We start from the raw sequence: 11,662 nt of genomic DNA, 5'->3' as shown, positions 1-11,662 counted from the left end.
GACTTTTTATTTATCAAACATTTTCACTACTATTACGTGTTATGCTGTTTTGAATCACAATTAAAAACCACAAGTAAATCACTTATGAGTTATCCTCTTTTGATTAATCCTTTTTTGAAAGCACACACACACAGACATACACACACCTACAATAATAAAGCATGACCACCCCCGAACCCCACTATTCCAGATTACTTACATAAAGAACTGTTGATGTTGATAATTATCTGTAATGAAAATTAACATTTTGTATGTTGTTGTATGTTATTGTATAAAGGATCATGGCTTCTCCACCTGCCTCCCCTCCTCCTCCTCCTCCTCCTCCTCCTCCTCCTTCTTCTCCTTCTCCTCCTCCTTCTGCTCCTTCAGACACATCGGCTTCGCCGTCTGCCGTGAAGCGGACACGCAAAGCCTCACGTCTACGATCGTTGTCTACTAGACCACCTGGTGCTGAGAGACCAGTGGTCCATGTAGATCCTGCTACCGGCAAGACCGACGGTCCCCACAGGAAGAAATTAAGAACATATTTGGGGATTGTGGCACGTGATAAGGTGGATGTCACTTACGAGAACTGGAAGGAGGTCCCTACTGCTTAGAAGGACTTGATTTGGAAGGATATTTAGGTATTTTCCTTTTCTTATTTGATTTTGTTTAATTAAAAGCCAAAATATACATTATTGTAACAAATAAACTTTATTTGATGTTGTCAGGCGAAATTTGAAATCCCAGAGGCTTCTGACAGTAGGACGAAAAGGAAGTTACTTCAGACCGTGGGGGAGAGATGGAGGCAGTTTAAATCAGACCTCACGAGGAAATGGGCCCTTGCAGCCGATCAGGACGGTGTCGAGGACACTGTCTGTGAGAAATACGGCATTAGCAAGGAAAAATGGGCCCAGTTTTGCCAGACTCACAGAGACCCTTCTTGGGAGGTATATTCCTTGGCATTTAAGTTGTTTTCCAAAAAACATTAACTTGTTATACTTCATTCTAGCAATTTGAAACATTATTGTTTTATTTTTGCAAGATGTGCGCAAAAAGGCACAAGCCATCCAGAAGCAGAACACTGCCCCCCACGTTCTGTCTCGTGGGGGTTATGACTATTTGGACCAGAAGTTCCTGGCTGAGAAGACCAAGAAAAAGCTGGAGGAAGTTGCACAGTCAGGAAGCGTTGATGGCGTCATCGACCCTCCATCCCCGGTCAGAGGCCACGTGAAGTGGAAGATGGCCCGCACGAAGAAAATAGGGGAGATGACGACTGAGGCTGCAAAGGAAATTGCTGAGAAGATCGTAAGTCATTTTCAACTAACCATTACAATTATATTTCAATATTTTGTGAATGCCATGTACAACTGTGTTTTTGGTGCAGGATTCCTTTGAGGAGTAGGCGACATAGGGATCCTTCGTCCCCCATGGACGTCAGGATGTTCTCGCCGCTGTTATTGGACGTCCAGAGCACCCTGGACGTGTCCGTGCTGCTGGAGCCGGTGTCACCATCAAGCAATACTTTGGATCGACTACACGGACGTCCCGCAGCTCTTCCTCCCTGCCTCCTGAAGAATTGCAACAGCTGACCCATCAAATCAGGGACCAGCTAGAGGAGTCCATCACAGAGAGAGTGACGCGACAGGTTATGGCATCCTTCAGCCAGATACAGTACCAGCTTCAGTCGCAGATGCAATCTCAGGGACTTGCACTGCCTCCTGACCCTCTGGTTGGTCCTTCCGGTCCTCGAGTGAGCACAAAGGGGAGTTGTGTTGATCCCTCAGGAAACGATCCTGAGACAGATGACTCTGATAGGTGCGGCTTGTACATAGAAGCAGATCATGCCCGCCTGGTTGCCATGGGGAGAGTTTATGAGGGATCCACTGTTGTTCATAACACTCCTTTGTTGCCTGGCCAAGTAAAGGTGAGTGTGGAGGAGGTTACAGATGTAGATGCTCCAATTCCTGTACCCACTGATGAGGTTTCCTTAGTGGGGCAGGCACTTCACACCTTCCTTGCTTGGCCGACACATCTGGTCAAATCTTTATCACAGTAGGTACTTATTGTCCTTACTATATGTTTCTTCTTTTTAAATTAATTCATTAAGCGTGCCTCAAATTAGGCTATTTAACTTTGTTTCATGAACAAGTAGCTGTGTCTCCGGCAAAACCACCTCCAAAGCCCGATCCGGAGGTCGATGATCCGCTTTATCTTATGACATTGACCATGCCAGAGCTTTTCTTGAGGCCTTATCAGGTTAGATGGGATGCCACCGTGTTCGGGGTCTTTAATCTAGATTTCCCGCTCTACATAAAGCACGAAGACCTCTCTGAAATCTCACACGGTGGTCAATGTCTCAGCATATCAGTGTTACAGTTGTGGATTCTGTAAGTCATTTTATATTACTTTTAATTACCTAAGTTATTGCTTTCAATTCATAAATATTTAACTTTCACTTAACATAAATAGACATCTCACTGAAACATGTATGCGAGCGGGGAATTCTGATATCTATGGATTCCTCGAGCCACAGTCCATTTAGAGGTCTGGGAAATCGCAGTTTGAGTCTGAAAGTTACATAAAGAATTGGATGCAGAGTTCAAAACGCGATGTCTATCTTGGAGCCTACCTAAATGGGTAAGTCACAAAATAACTGAATTTAATTAATGTTTACTAATGTACTAACCCATATTAATCTCCACTGCAACGGACACTGGCGGATGGTGGTCATCCTGTCCAAGGAACACCTAGTTGTCTGGTTTTGTTCATTGCATAACAGGCCAGACAACTACCTTAAGGGGATTATTAATAGGTTAGTGTTCTTTTCAATACATTTGCATTGAAATACCTCAACGTACAACACCAATATTTAATTGTTACTCATCTGGAAAAAGCTTTAAAAGGTCTTGATGATGCTCCACAGCCTAAATCAAAGGCTCCTGCTAGGTGGATTGTCGTCAATGTACGTCATTTACATAAAACTTCCACTTATATATATTTCTTTATGTGTCTGTACACTAGTTGTTTAATTAATATCTAAATTTCATTATGTATTTAGTGTAATAGATAAAAAGGAAGTACTGAGTGCGGCTACTATGTGATGCACTGGATGTCCACCATCATTTTAGGAACTTTTAGGAATAATTGGGAAGCGGTAAGTTTATTTCAAACAAAATCGATTTATTTATAATTTGTATTACATTATTAACTTATTATGATTTATTTCATCATGCAGTATTTTAACGATCCTAGATCATTGGAGCCAGAGAGATTAAAGGCATTGCGGATCCAGTGGGCACAGTATTATCTCCGAGTTAGAGATCAGACCTAGGATTTACGGACATTAACTTTAGCTTAGTTTACTTTGGTTTAACATTTTTGACATTTCCTATGTAATTTGAACATTGAATTCATTTGTTGATTGTTCTTTATGATAAATGAATTATTCGATGTTTATTATCATTAAAATTGCTTGAAAGCAGAATAAAATATTTATTTGTTGTGAATTGGGTCTGAAATTGCATATTATAGGTACAATTTTGGGTTTATTGTAAAAACAGAAAGTTTATATTAAAAAAAAACTTGACAATAACATTGGTTATTAACAAAAACCGATGTTAATATAGTTAACAACATCGGTTATTTACCAAAACCGATGTCCAAATAGACCTTAACATCGGTTATAATAGAAAACCAATGTTAACGATTGTATGTTAACATCAGTTATTTGTAAATAACTGATGTTAACGTTTGTATATTAACATCGGTTATTTGTAAAAAAAACCGATGTTAACGATTGTATATTAACATCAGTTATTTGTAAAAAACGATGTTATATACAAAGAACTACACCCAATAAGTGTATGCATCATCAACGTTGACATCGGTTTTAAAATGAAACCGATGTTAATGTAATACGTTAACATCGGTTTTGGTAGGAAACCGATATTAATAAATTACATTAACATCGGTTTTTCTAGAAAACCAATGTCAAAATACATATTAACATCGGTTTTGAAGTAAAACCGATGTCAACGTTCATCATGCATACACTATTTTTTGCTGTAGTTCATTGTTTTTAACATCGGGTATTTAGAAAACCGATGTTATCGTATTTATGTTAACATCGGTTTTGGAAAACCGATGTTAACAATGATACACTCAACATCGGCACTTTCAACATCGGTTTTAAAATCGATGTAGAATGTCCTAAATAACCGATGTTGAAAGTGCAATTTCTATTAGTGTAACCTGTCTGATATGCATACCTACAGTATTTTTATTGTTTGACAAGTAAACTAATCATAAGCTTGTGAGCAATTACAGGTAAAAATAGCATTTACATAACTTGTCCACATCATGCATTTCCAAAATCTGGAATATAGGTAGTGATATATGAATACAACCAACTAACCAAATAAAGAAAAAATTAACATCAGGCACTCTATAAAGAAAACCATATTTTTAGGATGATTATTATTTAAAGAGGTGTAGGCTATGGTGGTCACCGAAATTCCTTGTGTTTTGTGGTCAAGTAAATACAAATCGGGTATCGCAAGTGGGTCGATATTTAAACTTTTCAATATTTTATTTAAGTTGGCATATAAAGACAATTTTGTCATTACTTTAATGAAGATAAGAATGCCCATTAAGAACTTCAAATATTGTTTTGCCCTTCTAGGTAGAAAGACAAGCTCTATGCTGTCTTTGTAGGGTTCTATTTTGAAGAATAATTTTGTTGAAGAGGGATGATTGTCCGCGTTTCTAGGACTTGGTCATGTTGATTGACTTGAAATAGAAGCCTCTTTCTAAGTTGTAGGAAATTGAAGGTGGTAGTTTTGGGTGTCAACTTGGGAGATTAGCCCATTTAGTTTTGTGTTTGTTCTTGTTTGGTTGTTGTTGTTTTTTATTATGCTACCGTGATCTTTATTCTGTGCCGGATAACCTACTCCTAGATGCCACCGCCACGGCGTCGCCCACCACTATCTCAAGCCGCAGAACCTACTTTTGGATGCCATTGGCAACATCAAAGTCTTCGACTTTGGCCTCTTTGCCTTCCTTAAGCACCTCTGTGACAAGCTCCTCCACACAGCATGTGGATCCGTCTTCATCGTGCCAAAGATCCTCCGCTTTGTCCACTACGACAGCTCAAAGGCCAATGCCTACTCCAGCAGCGTTATCCTTTACAACCTCCTTGTCTCCCACCTCACGAGTCTCACTAAATACTCTCTAAAACTATTTTTCTCCCTACAATGACACCAACACCCACGACCAACCAATACTCAACAAATCATAATTAAATAAAATTAAATTCTTAACCAAAGGAAAATAACACAATAATATTTATGTGAACATTTTTTAATAAAATAATTAATAATAAAGAAGGGATATAAAAATAAAATAACCCATGACTATTAAAAACTAATTAACTGGTACAAAAGATTGCATTGATAGACCGAATCCAGTCGTTCAATATAAAGATCATTAATCTAACGGCTAGCAATCAGGTTGCCTATCTTTGTGCACCAAACACAAATAACTTTAGGATGATTATTATTTAAAGAACGTATAAATTGAATTCTCAAATGTCGCAAGACTCACGTACTGTCTGATTTGAAGAAGGTACGTTTATATTGTCGAGTTTATAGATGTCATGCGAGTCCATATTCCTCCAAAACGTTATTATATCTTTTGAAGAGCACCGCTTGTGGAATCCACGTTATTGATTTTGAAGATAGATCTTTTAATCATTGTACCTTGCGTATTCGTAAAGTCTTGTATTATTTGAGACAGCATCAAAATATAACTATGTTATTAAATAGGTGTAGTTAAATTAACAACATACATTAAGTTCACAGAAAAAATTTGAGTTTGATTTCATATAATATAATTTTAGGAAGAGACGATGAATTTTAAGAATGTGTTTGATTAAAATGCATGATAAAAAAAGATAAAAACAAAAGAGTATCGAAGAACCAAATTAATATCTTAATTATGATGGTTAAGAATTTATAATATTACATTATGGAGCAATGTATATATATTAATGGATTTTAGAAGCGCGTAATAACCCAATGTTATGGCAGGCTTGTAATATGTAAAAATAACTATGAATGATTAGAGATTGTATACTAGATGACAACAACAACAAAAAAAAAAAAAAGAGAGAAGTGTATACTAGAGATTAGAATTCATGCTTGTTATCTTAAATGGAATTATGAATCACGGAATAATAAAAGATACTGAGTGATAGGAGGTTTAGTTATGGCAGGCTAATAATTATGAATGATTACTTATCAAAAAATTATGAATGATTATAAAGTGTATAATGGATACTAGAATTTACAGCAAGTCATTAGTTTCAAAGTCAAATTCTCTTAAGCAATATGTCTTGAATTCAATTTTTATAAACTTAAAAGATATAATTTAAAAGAAACACTCCATCATAGGTACTCAACTAAATTTTCTAATAAAAATTAATTATTCATAAAGTTAATAGATATTTTATATTAATAAATATAATAAAATAAAATAAATATAATATTTTATATTAATAAATAAAATAAAATAAAATAAAATATATTTATGCTTGTCATATCTTAAATAAATAGAATTATGAAACATGGAATAATGAAACATGAGTGAGAAGGGATTTTATTAGGAGGGAGTTATATATTTATGGTTTATCATTCCTTTATTCTCTTAATTTTTTAGAATTTCTAATTTCAATTTTTTTTATTTGAGACAATGAGACTAAATAAAGTAAGGATAAAAATAAAGGTTAAGGGACTAAAATTAGTAAAAAAAAATTATTTATATACTCACTTACTGTGTTTTGATAGATTGTTAATGTAAATATTGAATATATTGAAACATCATATTATAAATATTCTGTACAAAAATTAATGAAATGTAAATGATAGATAAATTTTAATTTTTGTGAATGGATCCCCTCCCAATCATCTCAGTCCATATCTAAAAAGTTCAATCTTTAATTTTGACATAAAATTATAACTAAAAGATATTATTTTATTCTATTCACCATTAGGAACTTGATCTGAATTAAAAATAAAATAAAATCACATTAAATGCTGTCTCAAATAACTCATCATAACCGTGGATGGGTTATACACGCTAACTAGCATGTGATCGACACACAAATAAGGCCCACACACTAATTAACATAAATAAAAATACAAAAACTTTAATCAAACATGTGGCCAAAAATATTAAAACTGAAAAACACACCTTTTTCTCCCTTACAGAAGCGCCACTGAAACCGATGTAGATACATAGAGACTAGAGAGTATCACAAAACCACCAAAATTCATCCTTCTATTCATCAATCCGTAATTACCTATCTTTCCACTTTCTTTCTCCTACAATGGAGCTACCACCCACTATTGCAACATGCTTTCTCATGAATGCTTCCAAATCTCAACAATCCACGAGTTCTCTCTCAGATGATAAGAACGTAGCACCGCATATCGTGACCTTTAACCATCACATTGTCAACAAATTCGGTACGTACACTTTTTTACCATCCCTTAGTCTATGGTGTTATATGCAATATTTGCTCCTTCAATATTCATGATTTCACCAAGATATTGGTTATTTTATTTTATTTTTAATTGAATTTTGTGGATTCGTAATTAACGTTCTTTTCCCTGTACATCTTTTTTTCTCACACAAATTAATATGTTTTTAGTCTCTTTATAAAATATTTAAAAGTTCAATTTTATATAGTCGTTTTAATTTGTTGTTTTTTTTTCTCTTCTCTTTAACTTGAGATATATTAGTTTTGATGTTCAAAAGGATTTAGGTAGGGTTTTTTTTAGGAAAAAAAGTAGTTTAATTAACTATTGATTTGCATTTTAAAATTAAAGACACGGAATTGTTTTTTAGCTAGAGAGACTAATATCGAATTTAAAAAATGCTATTGGGACAAAACAAAAATATTTCACCCTAAAATAATTCATTTATGGCGTGGCTTCATTGTTTGGACCACCCCCTCTTATTTAACTTTCGTTATGAGAAAAAAATGGATCCTTTAATTTGTTTCTTGTTTATATTTTAAATTATAGAAATATTTTTCCTTTCTATTTTTAAAAAAATTATAAAATAAATAAAATTAATATAGTTTAATTTAATTATTTTGATATATATATATATATATACAAAAATAAAATAAAAATGTAATTTTTGTAACTAAAAAGAAAAGGCCTAACATGCCTATAAATATAACGAATTTTCGATTTACTTTCAATATTTTTATTTATCAATTTTAGTTTACCATCAACGATACATCACAAATAATATTTCTAAGATAATGTGTGTATTTATTTAGTTTATATATTGGTAACCCTTTCCCTAATGATCTTATGCTACAAGTCTATATATTACTAAAGAAATAAAGGCAGAATACAAAACATGGGGACATGCAAGAGCCAAAACTCATGAGATAGCTTAAAAATGAAAATCTGGAAGCTTTTAATTAGAAAGTATGAAGCTTTTAATATCAAGATTTTATATCAAAAAATATGAATCTCATTATATATGATATCCCATGCTTTTAGTTGAATTCTCGAATTCATTTATTTCAGGTCAGTGTTATTAATCCTCATTAAATAGTTGGTGTTAGATATATAACACAAAACATACATGTGCAGGCAAAAATTCATTTTTATGGGAAGGTCCCACACCAAAAGTGATCATCACAGACCCTGAGCAAATCAAAGAAGTCTTCAACAAGATCCAAGACTTTGAGAAACCAAAGTTGAGCCCCATTATCAATTTGTTGGGCACTGGACTTGCAAATTTACAAGGCGAGAAATGGAGGATACATCGAAAGATTATCGACCCTGCTTTCCATTTTGAAAAATTGAAGGTTATATACATACTAATTAATTTAATGGTTTTGATTGGACAAATTTCTAGATAAAATACTTCTAAGAAAAAAAATTAATTAAGTTTTTTTTATATGTAAGTTAAGATTAACTTATGTAAGCAAATTCATAGCAATTCTCATTTAACTTTTCCAAAAAAATTGATTTTAATCATGTATAAACTAATTTAAATTTATGAAAAAAATTAATTTAATTATTTTCTTACCTTATAAATATTGATATAGAATTTTATCCAAATGGGTGAATGTATGTTTTGTTAGGCAGTCCTTTTTTTTGCATGTTTTACTCCATATCAAATTTTGTGACTTCATGATCAATTATGTTATCATTATCCTGCACAGGTTATGATACCAACTTTTTATAAATGTTGCGAGGAGATGGTTTCAAAATGGGAAGGGATGTTATCTTCGGACAACAAATGTGAAATTGATGTATGGCCTTTCCTTCAAAATTTGACCTGTGATATTATTTCTAGAACAGCCTTTGGAAGCAGTTACGAAGAAGGAAAAAGAATATTTGAACTTCTGAAAGAGCAAGCTGGGTTGATTATGAAATTACGAAATGTTTACATTCCAGGATGGTGGTAAGACTACTAACACAAAAATGGCTATAGAGCTATATATAAAGCTTTCTTAGTTAAGGACCGTTACATATTACATTTATGGCTAGCTAATTAATTTGAAATTGTAATTATATGATCTATTTGTAGGTTGCTACCGACAACTACACATAGGAGGATGAAAGAAATAGATACTGATATACGGGCGTCACTTAAAGGAATCATCAACAAACGAGAGAAATCAATCAAGGCCGGTGAAGTCTTACACCATGATTTATTAGGCATGCTTTTGGAATCAAATCGTATGGAAATACATGAACATGGAAACAATAAGACCGTTGCAATGACTTGCCAAGAAGTAATTGAGGAATGTAATGCATTCTACCTAGCAGGGCAAGAAACTACATCGACTTTGCTGGTTTGGACAATGATATTGTTGAGTAGATATCCTGATTGGCAAGCACATGCTAGGGAGGAAGTATTGCATGTTTTTGGTAACCAAAAGCCAGATTATGATGGGTTAAGTCACCTCAAAATTGTAAGTACTTACCACATTATTTGACACCCAACTAAATACTCTCCCACATTAACCTACTTTAGGATAAAGTTGTACTTTCATTAATCTTATTCTCTAGTTAGGGATCAAACCTCCATCCTTGATTAAGAGACCAAAGGTTGAATTACTTGTGTTCATAATTTTTGGTTCACATGATTTTACTTAGTGCATGGTTATATTAATATGGCAAGTGCTTTTAGTGTTGAATCTTAATGAATATATCTTTCTTTACAATAGGTGACCATGATTTTATATGAGGTTCTCAGACTCTACCCACCTGCAGTTTATTTCAATCAAGCTATCAAGAATGATGTGGAACTTGGAAACGTGTCCCTTCCTAAAGGAGTGCAAGTTTCCTTACCAATATTGTTGATTCACCAAGATCATGATATTTGGGGTGATGATGCTACCGAATTCAAACCAGAAAGATTTGCTGAAGGAGTTGCAAAGGCAACAAAAGGCCAAGTCTCGTTTTTCCCATTTGGACGGGGTCCTAGAGTGTGCATAGGCCAAAATTTTGCTCTATTAGAAGCAAAGATGGTTTTGTCACTACTTTTACAAAAATTCTCATTCGAGCTTTCTCCTGCCTATGCACATGCTCCAACCATTGTGTTCACCCTTAATCCTAAATTTGGGGCTCATATCATTTTACACAAGCTGTAGTGTCACTTTTATTAGCATTTTGTTAGTTGAAATAAAGGCTCAAACTTGTGTTAAAGTGGCTGTCAATTCTCTTTGGATTTGCACTACCATAGGCTTGTTTTAATTTTAAGAAATTAAGGTTTAATAAGGTTAAAACTCAAGGATTGTGATTGCCTCTTGGCTGACCAAGGAGTTACACAATTTTCCATATATTTTTGTGTCTTAATTCTAGTTTTAATTAGGTATAATGACACCATCAAGTATTGTTATTAATTCTAGTTTTAATTAGGTTTAATGACACCATCAATTGTTTTTATTGGTGATTATTTCATCTTTTCACTTGTGTAACCAACTTGATGTCATTCCTATTTATAGGCTGCACATTTTCTAATAAAAAAGGGACAAATCTTGAATTTGAGTTTTAATCACCTTCTAAAGTGTGAGAGTGAATCTCTTTAGTTACTTGAGTGGTTTAATAAATTGGTTTATCAAGGAACACTACCTTGTGTGTGACACTAATTCCGGAGGAGTGATTCTTCCGACATCCTTCTTCATCATTCTAAACCTTCATTCTTTAATCTCACTTGAACACCATTGTTATCATCTTCATTCTTCATCCGAACACATTCAAACTTTGAACCAAATACCTTCCATTCAGCCCTCCATAAACTCGTCACTTTCTCTCTTATTCCATTTTCTAAATTTCATACAAAAAAAAACATCTTTGAAGATCCATCTTCAACCCTTGTGCAAATGGGTTTACATCAAGGATTTTCAAGATTGCTTGGGCTGAAATTTCTTGGTAACATCTTTCTAATTTCTTCTTTGCCATTTTATATTACCTTGTTCATGTTATTTTTTTATTGAGACTGAACCATTGCAAAAATTAGGCCTTTAATTTCTTGTTAAAAAAAAGGCAGAAACTTATTTAAAAAAAATATTTGGGCTGAGTGGTTCATGCTATAATAGCTTTAAAAAATTCTTGAAGGTAATACAATTGGTTGTTAGAAGGTTACC

At 33.8% G+C, this 11,662-nt stretch overlaps 1 protein-coding gene across 1 annotated transcript; it reads left to right on the top strand.

Annotated features, from left to right (window-relative positions):
* Positions 1-7,240: 7,240 nt before the first annotated feature.
* LOC100809929 (11-oxo-beta-amyrin 30-oxidase) lies at positions 7,241-11,070 on the top strand. Its single transcript, XM_006598083.3, has 5 exons — positions 7,241-7,505; positions 8,652-8,869; positions 9,230-9,471; positions 9,598-9,985; positions 10,241-11,070. The coding sequence occupies exons 1-5, from the start codon at positions 7,367-7,369 to the stop codon at positions 10,664-10,666; spliced, it is 1,413 nt and encodes a 470-aa protein (XP_006598146.1). The 5' UTR covers positions 7,241-7,366; the 3' UTR covers positions 10,667-11,070.
* Positions 11,071-11,662: the final 592 nt, after the last annotated feature.

The sequence above is a fragment of the Glycine max genome, chromosome 15, assembly GCF_000004515.6.
Source record: "Glycine max cultivar Williams 82 chromosome 15, Glycine_max_v4.0, whole genome shotgun sequence".
NCBI classification, from domain to species: Eukaryota; Viridiplantae; Streptophyta; class Magnoliopsida; order Fabales; family Fabaceae; genus Glycine; species Glycine max.
The sequence above is the reverse complement of the archived record's forward strand: the minus strand, read 5'-3'. Positions and strand labels throughout refer to the sequence as shown.

What these genes read in the sequence shown, in the direction of transcription:
- LOC100809929 (XM_006598083.3), top strand. Translation starts at nt 7,367, where the DNA reads ATGGAGCTACCACCCACTATTGCAACATGCTTTCTCATGAATGCTTCC. An exon ending in GTTTACATTCCAGGATGGTG is followed by an intron (nt 9,472 to 9,597) that starts GTAAGACTACTA and finishes ATCTATTTGTAG; the next exon opens with GTTGCTACCGACAACTACAC. An exon ending in GGTTAAGTCACCTCAAAATT is followed by an intron (nt 9,986 to 10,240) that starts GTAAGTACTTAC and finishes TCTTTACAATAG; the next exon opens with GTGACCATGATTTTATATGA.